A 14,031-nucleotide genomic window follows, 5' to 3' on the forward strand; every position below is an offset into this window, starting at 1 on the left:
AAACGACAACCAATAATGTAAATCAATCCAGACCATGTATTTCTGAACAACTCTTTGAGCCTGGCGGTGAGACGTGGGGAAGCAGCCGGGGAAGTAGAAAAGTGAGGCTTGATATTTTCTTTTTCTCGGTCAATTGATGAGTTAGCATACAGGATAGAAAACTGGTCAAGTCTTGTGATCAGTCACAGCAACGAATGCCTTTGTAAGGGGTGAGCTCATGGTCGTACGATAGTCATGCTTGATACAGTACAACCTGGCTATAACGAACAGAGAAGTCATTTATAAAATACACCAATCATTACTAGATTTTATGGCTTGTAGTAAGAACTTACTAAGGGGCGATGCTCCTAATTAGTAATGATTATCAAATAAAGTATATAATTTACAGCTTTTCTGTCGGCAGATTCGTTATATCAAGGATCTACTTGATAAAAAGTTTCAATACCGTAAAGTCGGTCATTTTCTTCTGAATCAGGATATTTTGACCAATTAAAATGCCGATAAGTACTGCAAATGGGCAATTTGCGTACGTATGGTAATACCCCTCACCGTCGCAGGCCAAAATCTGGGTACGGACGGGCCAATTGTTCAGTCGAGCCAGGCCAGCCCACCTTGTGCCCCACGTTCCTCTGTGTCGACTGCCATGGAATTCTGCCCATCATATCGTATTCCTTTTTTCGAAACTTCCTCTTAGATTACTATTTTTTCATTCCTCTCTTATCTTTTGTACGTGTTGCTGGAATACATATATACATCATGGTTGGACTTGGACCACGCCGCCGACCTTCCCGTAAGGGTAAGTAGCTGTGGTCTCCTGTCTGACGTTGGAAATCCGGCATGGTCGTTCTAACATTAATGATCTATAGGTTCTATGGCCGATGTGCCAAAGAGTCTTCTGGATCAAATCAAGGAGTTCGAGGATATTTTCACTGTTGACCGACAGAAACTCAAGGAAGTGGTAGCTCACTTCGTCAAGGAGTTGGAGAAGGGTACGTTTCAACCAACATGTGATAATCACTGCGCTTTTTCAACATGAGACTGATTGCGATCGATAGGTCTGTCTGTTGAGGGAGGCAACATTGTGAGTAACTTGACCCGATTCCTGGGCTCCTCATCTAACCATCAACCAGCCCATGAACGTCACCTGGGTCTTCGGCTTCCCAACCGGCGATGAACAAGGAAATTTCCTCGCCCTCGACATGGGCGGCACCAACTTACGTGTTTGCGAAATCCAATTGACCGCAGAACGTGGCGAGTTCGATATTACGCAGTCCAAATACCGTATCCCGGAGGAATTGAAGACGGGCACCGCCGAGGAATTGTGGGAGTACATTGCGGATTGCTTGCAGCAATTCATTGAATATCATCACGAAGATGAAGAGTTACCCTCGTTGCCCCTCGGTTTCACTTTCTCTTATCCTGCGACACAAGAATATATCGACCACGGTATTCTTCAACGTTGGACGAAGGGATTTGATATTGAGGGAGTGGAGGGTAAGGATGTTGTTCCTCCATTCGAAGAGGTTTTGCAAAAAAGGGTGAGCAGCAGTTCTTAGCCCTAAGCTCAGGAGGGTCAAGCTAACACTTACTAGGGCCTCCCAATCAAGACCACAGCGCTGATTAACGATACCACCGGAACACTCATCGCTTCCGCATACACCGACCCTGAAATGAAAATCGGCTGTATCTTTGGCACTGGAGTCAATGCTGCATATATGGAAGATGCCGGGTCCGTTCCCAAGATTGCTCACCTCAACTTGCCACCTGATACCCCTATTGCTATCAACTGTGAATATGGAGCTTTTGACAACGAACACGTCGTTCTCCCCCTCACACAGTATGATATCATCATCGACCGAGACTCGCCGCGTCCGGGTCAGCAGGCATTCGAGAAAATGACCGCTGGTCTGTATCTGGGTGAAATTTACCGTCTTGCATTGCTCGATGTCATTGACAACAAACCCGGTCTCATTTTCGAGGGTCAGGATGTTTCCAAGTTGCGAAAGCCCTATTCCCTTGATGCTTCTTTCTTATCGGCTATCGAAGAAGATCCCTTCGAGAACTTGCAAGAAACACAAGAGTTGCTTGAGCGCGTGCTAGGTATCAAGGCCGTCAAAGCCGAGCTTGAGCTGTGCCGCCGTCTGGCTGAACTGATTGGCACTCGCGCCGCTCGTCTATCCGCCTGTGGTGTAGCCGCTATTTGCACAAAAAAGAAGATTGAGCGCTGCCACGTCGGTGCTGATGGTTCGGTATTCACCAAATACCCTCATTTCCAGGCTCGTGGTGCCCGAGCATTGCGTGAGATTCTCGATTGGGAAGACAATGAGAAGGATAAAGTTGTGATTTTGCCTGCTGAGGATGGTTCCGGTGTGGGTGCTGCGTTGATTGCCGCATTGACCTTGAAGCGATACAAGGAAGGCAATCTCGTTGGTATCAAGGACAAGGACTCGTTCAAGTGTTTTGTTTAGTTGCATTGACCTTGGGGTGGATTTACGTGTGAAAAGTTATACATACAGTACACGTTATACAGTACACATCCACAATACATAGAGCACCGTTTCTACCTTATTCTTTGACGTGGAGAAACATCTGGTCTAAAAACCCAAAATTAGAGATGGCGTCGGCTATAACTGCGGATCAGCCGAGGTTCCCCATGTTTGAGCTCTCCACTTTCCGTACTCCTCATCCTTTCTTTATTTCTTATCGACATCGAATATAAATCAGATAAACGCACGATAAGAGCTACTATACAATTGAAGACAGTATATCAAAATGACCGACCTACAAACCCAACCACCCTCCTCCCAATACTACGTCCTCACCTTCCCAGCCCCTCACGTTCTCCTCGTAACCATCAACCGCGAAAATCATCGCAACGCCCTCAACCACCAAGCCCACTGGGACGCCGAAGCTATATTCCGCTGGTTCGACAATGAGACTTCCTTACGCGTCGCGATCGTAACAGGTAAAGGATCCAAGGCCTTTTGCGCGGGACAGGATTTGATTGAGCAGAGTAACAATGTTGCGTCAAAAGATGGCGGCATTGGGGCCAAAAGATCGGAGAGGTTATTGTCTCATCCACCCGGTGGGTTTATGGGGTTGAGTAGACGGAGGGGGAAGAAGCCTGTTATTGCGGCTGTGAATGGGTATGCGTTGGGTGGTGGGTTTGAGATTTGTTTGAATTGGTTTGTCTATCCTCCTAGCCGACGAGGGTTGTGTATGTGCTGATGGTGATTGTCTGAAGCGATATAATCGTCGCCTCGCCAACGGCTACCTTTGGCCTCCCCGAGGCCCAAGTAGGTCTCTACGCTGCAGCCGGCGGTCTCTCACGCCTCACGCGCATTTCAGGGCTGCAAATCGCATCCGAAATAGCAATGACAAACCGCAAACTCACTGCCACCGAAGCCCAGCAATACTTACTTGTCAACAAAATCAGCAAGTCACCCGAAACCCTGATTGATGAAGCTGTTGAAATGGCGATTAAGATCTCGAATCTGTCCCCGGATTCGATTATTGTTACCAGGCATGGGATCCGAGAGGCTTGGGAGACGGGCAATGTGGAACAGGCTACTATTAGGACGCAGCAGGAGTATACGGAGAAGTTGTTTGGAGGGGAGAATTTTGCGATTGGGGTTAATGCTTTTGCGAACAAGACGAGGCCTAAGTGGGTTCCGTCAAAGTTATAATTTGCAACTGATCTACAGATATATACAACGTATATCTAGCTATCTATATCCACATATATACACCTGACCAGCCTATTTAAAAAACTCCAACACATTGGCAATAACCTCCTCCGGCCTCTCCTCAGGAATATAATGCCCCGAATCAACCGCCTTCCCATCAACACTCTGACTTGAAACCTTCCTCCACTCCTCCAACGGATCAAAACATTTCCCTACGACCCCATACTTCCCCCAAAGCACCCTCAACGGACACTGCACTCTCCTACCTTCCGCAACATCCTCCTCCGCTTCCCGTAAATCAACACTCGCCGAAGCCCTATAATCCTCACACATAGCATGCACAGTCTCATAATCAGCCAAATTGGCTTTGTACTCCTTTAGACATTCTTCTTCAAACGGGGCTAGTCCCGCGTACCGTCCACCCATAAAACTCTCCACCCATACTTGCGGGTTTGTCAAGATTGAGATCTCGGGTAATGGTGATTGCTGAATGAGGAAGAACCAGTGGAAATAAGACTGTGCGAATTCCTGCGTTGTTTGTGTATACATGGCGAGTGTGGGACAGATGTCGAGGAGGATTACCTTTTTCACGAGATGGGGGTAATCCACGCATAGACGATGAGTAACCCTTGCGCCTCTGTCGTGGGCACAGATGTAGAATGAGCTGTCGTTACCATCACGACGTTTGAGTAATTCGTCCATAACTCGCACCGCGTCTTGAGCCATTGCTTTCTTGCCGTATTGTACATGGCCCTCTCCACCGTCCGGTTTGGATGAGCGGCCGTACCCGCGTAGATCTATGGCGACGACATAGTAGGATTTGGTCAGTTCGTCGGCGACACAGTGCCAGATGTGGTGTGTTTGAGGGAAGCCGTGGAGTAGAAGAAGTGCTGGACCGGAGCCGCCGTGGATGCCGTGGATGGTTACGTCTTGTTCGACGGAGATGTCGAAGGGAGTGAATTGTTCAAACATTTTTCTGTGTCTCAGGGATTATTGATATCTCCTGGAGATGTTAGGAGAATCTTACTTCTTATCTTTTTTTAACTAGTTACATTGTATGTATGCTTGATGAATATGCTCACGGTTGAATGTTCTACCGTTCCCCGCTCTGATGGATTGTGATGTCTGCTTCCAATGACAGGTTTCTCATATGTTGGGTGAGTCATTTCCTGATGTCGGTAAAAGGTTCATGCGAGAATATTACAAGAAATGAACGTGTTGAAAGTCTTCATATTACTAAGTTGGCCAGGCTAGTCTGGCTTGGATACATGTCTACTAATCAGACGATATTACATCAGCTAAGGCTTGAATCGACGAGCGCTCTTTTGAACACTCCTCTTCATTGACCGCGCAACAGGGTTCGGCTCGTTTGTTGTAGTGTTGTACGTAGCACTCGGATCAACCACCTTCCACTGAATGGTAGAGTTGCCCTCCTTGTAAGTACTCTCGGGAGGCCCGACAGTTTTATACCCCTTGTGTGCCTTGACCTCGCCGGTTGCGATATCGAGTCCTTTGATTGCACGTTCAAACATGCTTAGAGAAATCACTGGCTGATAGAAAGGCACCTCATGACCACTTTCGTAGATTCGCACAAACGCAAAGTGCCCAGCTTGTCGTACCTGACCATGCACAACACCATCGTCGGTAGTAATGTTCACGTATCCCGCGCTGCTGTAGCCAGGAGCATCCACCATAGAGGCGACTTCCTGGCCACCAAGCCAGTTGCAGTTATAGTCAGCGTCACCGGTGTACATCACAACAGTCACGCCCTGGTCAACCAATTTCCCGAGATCCTCAACGGTATTCATAATACGACCGTCATCTCCAGTAGCCGAAAATGCATTGCCGACTGATTCGCTGCCCTCGGTGAAGTTGACGTAGGCACCAATGGCAGCTTGCACCTCAGGAGTATTAAGGTAGTCGACGTAGAACTCGTATGGGAATGGATCCGGCATCAGCTCACGGAAATCATACTCGTCTCGGTTAAGATAGATGTCGTAAATGTTTTCGACGTGGTTGGCGCAGAATTTGTCGGCAATGCTGCATATCTCGTTGCTGCCTCTTGCTGCGCAGTCTAAAAGCTGGTCGATACAATTTCCTGGGCCCCAGAGATTGTTGTACAACAATGAAGCTACTGAGTCGTTGAAAGGAAGGTAGTCGTAAGTGTTTCCAGGATAAACCTGTCATCGTGAGACTTCATGCCCATAAGATGCCGGGCAGTTTACTTACTGTGAAGTTGTAGTACGCCGCATACTGAACAATCGGGTCGTACCATCCGTTCCCGATCAAGACAGATTCAAGAGAGATTTTCTTTGCCCCGCGCTCGAGATTTTTGTTCTGCTGCTCAATATATTCATTGAAGACTGGTCCGTAGTGACCACCATAACTCTCTGTAGTGAAATGGAAAGATTCCCGAGAGTACTGTGGGAAGGCTCCCATGAAGCCTTGCAAAGCACGGTAAAAGTATGGTGCTGCATTGTCTGTGCTGTTCGCCGTCAGACTTGCATTGCCGTAGGGATATGTGCCGCATGACAAGTCAGCTGCGTAGTCAGGGCAGGAATTGGAAGGTAGCACGATTATGTCGTCGGTGCTTGGATCGATGTACCCTGGAACTGGGATACTATATGAGAAGCCCACTTGAGTCGGTTGGTCAATGTAAATCATGTTGCTAGCATTGTTCCACGAGTATGGATTGCTATACACGTTTCCATCAGAGTCGATGCCGCAGGGTCCATTTTCCTGGAAGAGGCCGATCATCGACGAAGAACCAGGACCTGGGGCAATCAGTTAGCAAACTAATGCCTTTCTCAATACGAAATGTGAACCGCTTACCTCCGTTAATCCACACAGTCAGCGGTGCAGTCTTTGGGTCCTGATTACGTGCTTCGAAGAACCAGAAAAAAAGATGCTGATCTTCTGCAACGTCCACATATCCGGAGTAGCTTTTTGTGTTGGGATCCGTCTCACAGATCCCTGTCGGTACCTCCTTGTATCGCACCGGGATGTCCATATAACCTTTCTTTTCAATAAGGTCTGTAGGAGCTGTAACAAACTGAGCTCTAATTGCTGGGACGGCACCCAGGAGGGTGATCCACGATATTGACCGCATTTTGTACAGAGTACCCGTGCTACAAATAAATGCTCAGGTGAGCAGAATGTGCAGCGGGGAATGAGAGAATATTTATGTCACGCATGTCGCCGTTGGAATGTCATCGTGCATTGCAGCTCTAATTAAGCTAAGCATCATGGCTGTTCTAGCGCTGCGACGGACCCAAAGCTTGGTCTATGGCGTTCGTGTTTTTGCCAGTTGCTATCGCAATGTCTGTCGGGGTCTCCACCGGGTTGGTGATCTGCAGAGAAACATTCCCGTCCGGCCATGACCCCAATACTACACGATAAACGACGTACGCACTGGTTATCTGACAAGATATGGCTCCTATCATGCTCTTAGCAAATTTCGATACGTAGAACAGATTGAATGGAGCTCTTTATCGCGGCAAGGCCGGAGGGTAGCATCCTCTAGCATCCCCTAGCATCCCTGCAGGTTCAATCCACTCTTATCGAAGGAGCGGAGATTGGACAATTAGTCAGGCGGATCTGTGGTAGCATTGACTGTTCGTGGCTGAAAAGAACGCAGTATGATTTAATTAAACTGATAAGCAAGGTCACCACATGGAATTGAAGACTTACAGACTGCTATGGTGAGAATCAAAACGTCGAAAATGAAGAAGAGATATCAGAACAAGTGTGCTTTGAGGTTGAATGCGACGAGGCAAAGTGGAAAAATGAAGAAATTTGTTTTGTGTCCCAAAAGACTGGAAGAAGGAAACAACTGGTCCACGTGATGGAATAACCCGAAAAGGAAGGTGCGAGCAAGATGCTTTTATCGATCTCCGCTTTCTTTCCTCGCACTCAATTTGTTGGATATTTACTCTTTCTTTAGAAAGACTACATTGTCTTGGTATACTCAGCAATCTAATCATCATCTTCTCATATGCTCATATGGCAACGTGGAGGTGTCAAGACCAGCTATCGTCCGAATGTGGTACAGGTAAAGAGATGCAATTTCCTCCCATAAAACCTTCACTACGAGCCAGATACTGACTCACGGTCAAGTAGCAGATTCCAGAAACGTTCTACCATGCTTGCGGAGAAACAATGACAATAATCTTTCGGATAATGTTGCTCCCCCACACTTGACTATTTACTAAATGCCGAGGTCTAAGCAGGGAGCTAGTCAATTGATCTTCATTATCCAACTCTCACTGTTTAATCACCATGGATGTGTATCTGCCTTGGAAGTCTCAGTTGCGCCATAGAAGCTTGCAAAGATGTCAATTCGGAGCAGACATACCCCGATTATTGTTGGCGTAGGCGATATCAGGAACGTCTCCACCAAAATCGAAGATGCGCGCGAACCGGCGGATTTGATGCTTGATGCAATTCAGCAGGCTCTTCGGGATACTGGATTGGGTTCGATAACGAGCTTGAGGTCACAGATTGATAGTATTGATGTTGTCAGAACATGGACTTTCGCTTATGGCGATCTTCCTGGTCTTTTGGCAAAGAGGCTCAATATTGCTTCGCCCCTGAAACATAAACTATACACTGCCAATGGCGGAAATCAGCCTGCAAAGATTCTCGATGAAGCTGCCCGTCGAATATCACGGGGAGAGAATAAACTCGCTCTCGTGACTGGAGGTGAAGCTCTGGCTTCAGGCAAGTTTGACTTACATACTCATAGCATGTATTAACTCTTGGTTATAGCGGCCACATGTTCAAAATTGAACAATTATCCGCCCCCTGGCTGGACACCTGCCGACGGAAATGCCGAGATATTCTCTCCAGGAGAGCTTGGTCAACGTGGCGGTACGTATTTCAATCAAACGAGGAGAATCCCACATAACTGACCGAGACTGTTTAGACACTGGAAGCACTCATATGATGGGAGCACCAATTCAGATATATCCTCTCTACGAGAACGGTCTTCGAGTCCGCCGTGGACAGTCGTTCAATGATAATAACAATGAATCGGCGACTCTATATGCTCGATTCAGCGAAATCGCGTCCAATCATCCATTTGCGTGGAATTATGGAAAGCCTCCAATGGACGCAAAGGAAATAGGAACAATATCCAAAACGAATCGCATGATATGCTATCCTTGTCAGTATAACATTGTTTAGATTACTGACGGTGTCAGGTAAGGCTAATTTGATTGTTAGATCCGCTTTTCATGAATGCATTCAATACGGTGAACATGGCAGCGGCATGCTTGTTGACTTCCACAGAACATGCCAGAGAACTTGGTATAGCTGAGGAGAGATGGATTTATGTACTCGGTGGTGCAGGGACAGAAGAGAGTAAAAAATGTATGCTCGATTATTCTCCTATTTGCAGAAAAACGGCAGCGCTCACGCGATCTTCTAGTTTGGGAACGGTCGAATTACCACTCAAACGCAGCAATTTCTCGCTCTATTGACGAGGGTCTACGTGTATCAGGGCTCAAGGCCGATGACATTGATGTTTTTGATTTCTATTCGTGAGTTACACCTCAGTCAATCTCTCAGTGGCCAGCGGAATTAATACCGGGAATATAGATGTTTTCCAATAGTGCCCAAATTGGCATGCTATCATCTAGGGCTTGATCCATGCCATCCTGCAAAACCCATAACTGTCCTAGGCGGATTAACATCTTTCGGGGGCGCTGGAAACAATTATTCCATGCATGAACGTTACCGTGAAACCACTTTCTTTGAAACTTAACTAATGGGTGATTGTAGGCCATGACGGAAATTGTTCGACAGCTACGCAAGCCATCATCCAAGAAACAACATGGACTTGTCCTCGCAAACGGCGGCGTTTTAACATACCAACATGTCATATGTCTATCCAGACATCCTCGAAAGGATGGAGGGACATATCCAACTACCAATCCTCTTCCAGAGACACTTACCGACCTGCCAATGCCGAAAATTCTGGAAAATGCCGAGGGTGAAGCCACCATCGAGGTATGTATGAGCTTTCATTATTGATGTACCGATCTGACTCCAATCTCAGACATACACAATCGAGTACAACCGCACCGGAAGACCCGAGACAGGCTACATAATCGGCAGATTGAAGAATACTGGTATTAGTAACGAGAACAACGCACGATTCATTGCGGTCACGGCAGATGAGAGGAGTCTCCAACGGCTCGTAGAATTGGCTGTTTCGGATGAACCCATTGGTAAAACGGGGCATGTATCTGTTGAAAATAATGGCAACGAGAAGGGAAGGAAGAGAAACTTGTTTACATTCAGGCCGAAGACGAGATTGTGATTAATTCTAGGTGTTGAATCAAGTCCATATGTACGTGTGTATATACGAAACGTGAATTGGGGAAGACCTTCCGAAAAGATCACGCTTCCTCATGCATTGCAGCTATATATTCCCCCAAACTCCTATCTATCCAACAATATGAAAGGAAAATAAACTTTTCGAGCCATTTTCAGAGGCTTATCTCTTTAACCATTGATCTCCCACAGTCGGATTTTGCCCTGCTCATTAGCGACGGCTAGAAGATTCGATTGCGGCGATATGGTCACAGATGTGATACGGCCAAATGGTGTGTTTGACGTGGGCCAGTTACGATAGACGGTGCATGATGGTAGATGAACTTTAAGTCTCCATATTAGTCTTATCACCACTAGTAAACAAGACCGAAGAGGAGAGACTTACCAAGTCGCAACGCATCTCGTTTCCATTTACTAGCCATAACCATGAACTGCCCATCAGGTGCAAAAACAATTTGGGTAATAGACGTCGTAAGTTGTTCCAATGCTCTGACCGGTGTTGGGTTACTGGGTATAGCATCTTCGATGTTGTGTTTCTTGGATTGTTCCGCCTGTGCCGCGGCACCCTGCCATGGTTTACGGTCGTAGATGTTCACGATACCGCTGAAACTTCCCACGGCAACCCATCGGTCCCCACCCAGCTGTGGTCGACCTGAAGAACCGCCTAGAGCGATCACTGTAGTGCCCACGGCACCTGCATCGGTCCAGCGACATATAACGCGGCGAAGACGCATGTCGAATTCAGAGATTTCGCCATTCTTGCTTGCGATTACCATACCGTTTCCGTCGCTCCACCAGGCGAAATCAGCCACACCCCCGAGACCGTCGACGCGAGCTTGGGCTATCCATCGGGCAGTTGTTGAGTCGAGGATGTTGATCATACCGCCGCCTTTACGGGCAGAACCTATCAAGCCGATATATCTTCCACAGGGGGAGAGTTTGAATCTTTCCATTGATTTTTGTTCTTCCTTGCGATCGGCTGTAGGGTTGATTTTTTCTATTCGGCCAGATTCCAAATCCCAGACGTGGAAATAGCGTCGTCGACCGGATGCGTAGATCTTGTTTCCGGTGGGAGAGGAAAATGCTGATGTGTACAAGGGTGTTTTCCGGATTTGAAGGGATGTCAGTAGATTGCTGGGAGTGGGCGCGCTGGGCGAGATGTGATGTAACCAGACAGTTGATGCAGGACCGGAGGAGAGAAGCAGTGAGTAGTGAGGATGGAAGGATAGAGAATCTATCGATGACTAGAAATCTTTGTCAGTAACAGCTAAAGTATATGGGGTTATAGGTTCACTTACAGGCTGAACACCTCCAACATCCTTCAATCGACGAATATCTATAACCTCCTGACGTAGTTTCGCCCGTTTTCCTGTAGCACCGTCCTCACTCCCTTTAATCAGGTCCCCGGCACCTTGCAAAAGTTTCGCTAATGGCTTGGTCGAGAGATCCTCATCATCATCGGTATCCATATCATCCTCACTGCTCGAAACACCATCTTCAGAACCATTAGTACCGTGACTATTCCGTCTAGACTTGCGCTTGTTTCGCAATTCTGTATTTGCCCAATCAGGTGTAGGGTGTAAGCGCAGATATTGCGTTCGCAGCCTTCTTATATACTCCGTTCCGTTGACGACGTCTTCTGACTCGACAACACGCAATTTTCGTAATTGTCGATGACCCGCGAGGGATATGGCCATGCGCTCGTCGTCGCTATCGTTCCATACAGCGGGTTTAGTAACAGCACCAGATTCGCCTTTCAATTCGACCGCCAAAGCATCGGGGTGGTGATCTATAGCATCTTGTACTTCCGGGGCGCCTGAGTCTAGAAAAAAGAGCTGGACACAATTCAGTTAGTAATGTGCCAACGAATGTAAAAGAATATATAAAACTTACATCGGCATCTGCCACATCATCCATATTGTGTTTGTCTTCATCTTCTACTTCTCCTTCTCCATCTTCTTGATCGCTACGCATGACAAGACCGGTAGACTCTTGATGTCGTCCATGATTTTTCAGCGCTTCCTGGAAACCTTCATCGTCGCCGAAGAGCATCTGCTCGAGTTTCTCTTCTACCTCGTCCTTCTCGGGAATGTCATCCTCATCATCTCCTTCACTGTCACTAGAGTTGTAATCCTTGTCTGTCATGTCGAATTCGTGATGTGAAGCTTTCGCGGAGGATGAAGGACCTGTGGACTTTGTTCTAATCGCAGTCGCGACTTTCCGCTTCGCACCGACCATCACGCTCGTAATTAGCCAAATTAGTCGCGAATGTTCAAGTTAGTATTTATGATATGGGGTTTGCAGCTCGAATAACTATTGATGTGCAATTGAATGCCTGTAGTTGATGTTGATTTTCAATTTTGAATTTTTTTCTGTTGCTCCGCGGCTCTGCGGAAAAGATGCGCTAGTGGCAAGTGGGGAAGCTGATAAGATAGCTCGCTCTGATTTCTTTAGGGTTAATACTGTTTATATACATACTCTTTTTCCATATGATGACTTGCAAATATAGGCAAAAGTATTGTATGTGCTAAGTTTCATGCTCATTCGTGTATGTATGTCTCATGAATCATAAACAGACAGTGAAGAACGCCAACGACTTGGGAATAATCACATCAAGCGTAGCATATCATATACATATAACCATAGAGGCACATAAATATAATCATCAAGACCGAGAAGGACCCTTGGGAATGCTTGTTTTGGAAGATGATTCAGTCAACAAGTCACTGCAGTCCACCGCGGGGTCATATTCGGTAGTCGCGACACGAACATCGGATCCAGCACGAGACAATGGCTTTATATCTCTAACAGCAATTCCATCTTCCAAGTCGGATTCATCATCGCTCTGGCTACCAGCCTCCAAAAGAGCCCCATGCGAATCACGGTTATCATTCGACAGTTCGTTCCGATGCTCGTCCTCGAACGGTTCCATGTCGATATCTGCCACGACCTTCCTCTTGATAAAAGTATCCACGATATAATATTGAATAGCGTTCATAATCAACGGGAACAGAAGCATCACGAAAATAATCTGAAGAGCCGTATTTCCCTCCGTCCAGCGCAGCGCCCAATCCCCGATTTTGACGATGACAGGGAATACTTGGATCAAAACAAAGACGCATAGCTTCATCCATAGAAGACCGATAAAGTAAAGAATCGATTGTTTGAGCCACCACATGATCCTTGGAGGTTGTCCATAGTTGCCTGATTCGATCGATTCGGGGGGTCGTGCTAACGGTGTGTAGTGCGCAAGACGGTTAATGATGCGGAGGGCTAGATAGAGAATTGGAATACCCAAGGTTGTCTAGACAAGGAAATTTAGTCAGAAATTCAAATAGTGATCTGGAGACGGCTTACATCTATCCCCAGGTTGAGCAGATAAAACGAGCATGGATTAGGCTGGTACTGCTGTCGAATCTCAAAATGGCCTGCAGAAAACATGGACAAGACAAGATTCGCCAAATGCAACATCACCGACCCGAACACTTGTTTTGAAACGTCAAACGCCCATATCTTCAGTGGCCGTTGAGGTCTTTCGCGATAGCGCTTGTAGACCAGAGACAACAGGGCCAACCCTCCCAAGGCGGCCTGGATAAGAAGGGAGAACGGGCCCAGAAGCTGACACTCGCCGTTTTGAGGCGAATTGGGACTACTCATTGTATTCGCAGACACGAAGGCTCCAAGTCCGGTAACAGTGGGAGACGGTAATTGTGTTCCGACCAGTGTAGTCGCGGAGGCGAAGGTTGTCGCAGCTGGAGCTTCCATGGTTTGAGGCGGTGTCGTTGCCTCAGGAGGAGGCGCCTCTAGACGTCGGCGATCTGGTCATAAATATGTTGCTTGGTGGAATGAAGTGCCCGGCGAAAATATGAATACTCAGAACAAAGTGACAACGAGCTTGTAGGTGAGTGTTCTTTCAAGGTCGTCCTGCGACCTGGCTGAAACATGGGAGGTGATGTAACTAAACCATGCCAAGGGTTATAGCGGAGTAAAGGTGGGCGGCTGATCGGCC

The 14,031-nt window shown here is 47.1% G+C and overlaps 7 protein-coding genes across 10 annotated transcripts; 3 read left to right on the plus strand and 4 right to left on the minus strand.

Annotated features, from left to right (window-relative positions):
• The first annotated feature begins 621 nt into the window (after positions 1 to 621).
• Positions 622 to 2,636, plus strand: TSTA_069800 (hexokinase Kxk, putative). 3 transcript variants are annotated; one of them, XM_002340909.1, is made up of 5 exons: positions 622 to 796; positions 867 to 989; positions 1,056 to 1,081; positions 1,131 to 1,538; positions 1,593 to 2,636. In XM_002340909.1, exons 1-5 carry the CDS (start codon positions 757 to 759, stop codon positions 2,466 to 2,468), a joined length of 1,473 nt encoding a protein of 490 aa, XP_002340950.1. In that variant the 5' UTR covers positions 622 to 756; the 3' UTR covers positions 2,469 to 2,636. The 3 variants fall into 3 exon arrangements, with proteins under 3 accessions (XP_002340950.1, XP_002340951.1, XP_002340952.1); XM_002340910.1 differs by having other exon boundaries at positions 622 to 989; XM_002340911.1 differs by having other exon boundaries at positions 622 to 1,538.
• A 70-nt stretch (positions 2,637 to 2,706) lies between these two features.
• On the plus strand, positions 2,707 to 4,719 carry TSTA_069810 (carnitinyl-CoA dehydratase, putative). The gene is made up of 2 exons (XM_002340912.1): positions 2,707 to 3,185; positions 3,245 to 4,719. Exons 1-2 carry the CDS (start codon positions 2,773 to 2,775, stop codon positions 3,684 to 3,686), a joined length of 855 nt encoding a protein of 284 aa, XP_002340953.1. The 5' UTR covers positions 2,707 to 2,772; the 3' UTR covers positions 3,687 to 4,719.
• Positions 3,759 to 4,658, minus strand: TSTA_069820 (epoxide hydrolase, putative; the record flags this gene model as incomplete). Its single annotated transcript, XM_002340913.1, has 2 exons — positions 3,759 to 3,898; positions 3,953 to 4,658. The coding sequence occupies 2 exons, from the start codon at positions 4,656 to 4,658 to the stop codon at positions 3,759 to 3,761; spliced, it is 846 nt and encodes a 281-aa protein (XP_002340954.1).
• A 184-nt stretch (positions 4,720 to 4,903) lies between the features above and the next one.
• On the minus strand, positions 4,904 to 6,818 carry TSTA_069830 (serine carboxypeptidase, putative). Its single transcript, XM_002340914.1, has 3 exons — positions 6,519 to 6,818; positions 5,916 to 6,460; positions 4,904 to 5,866 (listed from the first exon to the last, which is right to left on the minus strand). Exons 1-3 carry the CDS (start codon positions 6,793 to 6,795, stop codon positions 4,985 to 4,987), a joined length of 1,704 nt encoding a protein of 567 aa, XP_002340955.1. The 5' UTR covers positions 6,796 to 6,818; the 3' UTR covers positions 4,904 to 4,984.
• A 775-nt stretch (positions 6,819 to 7,593) lies between these two features.
• On the plus strand, positions 7,594 to 10,008 carry TSTA_069840 (the record flags this gene model as incomplete). 2 transcript variants are annotated; one of them, XM_002340915.1, is made up of 9 exons in its annotated part: positions 7,594 to 7,737; positions 7,803 to 8,405; positions 8,454 to 8,555; positions 8,611 to 8,850; positions 8,910 to 9,056; positions 9,115 to 9,226; positions 9,285 to 9,360; positions 9,468 to 9,695; positions 9,745 to 10,008. In XM_002340915.1, the coding sequence occupies exons 2-9, from the start codon at positions 8,018 to 8,020 to the stop codon at positions 10,006 to 10,008; spliced, it is 1,557 nt and encodes a 518-aa protein (XP_002340956.1). In that variant the 5' UTR covers positions 7,594 to 7,737; positions 7,803 to 8,017. The 2 variants fall into 2 exon arrangements, with proteins under 2 accessions (XP_002340956.1, XP_002340957.1); XM_002340916.1 differs by having other exon boundaries at positions 7,809 to 8,405.
• Positions 10,009 to 10,042: 34 nt separating this feature from the next.
• Positions 10,043 to 12,260, minus strand: TSTA_069850 (small nucleolar ribonucleoprotein complex subunit, putative; the record flags this gene model as incomplete). Its single annotated transcript, XM_002340917.1, has 4 exons — positions 10,043 to 10,345; positions 10,408 to 11,266; positions 11,321 to 11,857; positions 11,916 to 12,260. The coding sequence occupies 4 exons, from the start codon at positions 12,258 to 12,260 to the stop codon at positions 10,194 to 10,196; spliced, it is 1,893 nt and encodes a 630-aa protein (XP_002340958.1). The 3' UTR covers positions 10,043 to 10,193.
• A 240-nt stretch (positions 12,261 to 12,500) lies between these two features.
• TSTA_069860 (uncharacterized protein) lies at positions 12,501 to 13,943 on the minus strand. The gene is made up of 2 exons (XM_002340918.1): positions 13,380 to 13,943; positions 12,501 to 13,326 (listed from the first exon to the last, which is right to left on the minus strand). The coding sequence occupies exons 1-2, from the start codon at positions 13,785 to 13,787 to the stop codon at positions 12,688 to 12,690; spliced, it is 1,047 nt and encodes a 348-aa protein (XP_002340959.1). The 5' UTR covers positions 13,788 to 13,943; the 3' UTR covers positions 12,501 to 12,687.
• Positions 13,944 to 14,031: the final 88 nt, after the last annotated feature.

This window comes from Talaromyces stipitatus, genomic scaffold, assembly GCF_000003125.1.
Source record: "Talaromyces stipitatus ATCC 10500 scf_1105507295523 genomic scaffold, whole genome shotgun sequence".
Classification (NCBI taxonomy): domain Eukaryota; kingdom Fungi; phylum Ascomycota; class Eurotiomycetes; order Eurotiales; family Trichocomaceae; genus Talaromyces; species Talaromyces stipitatus.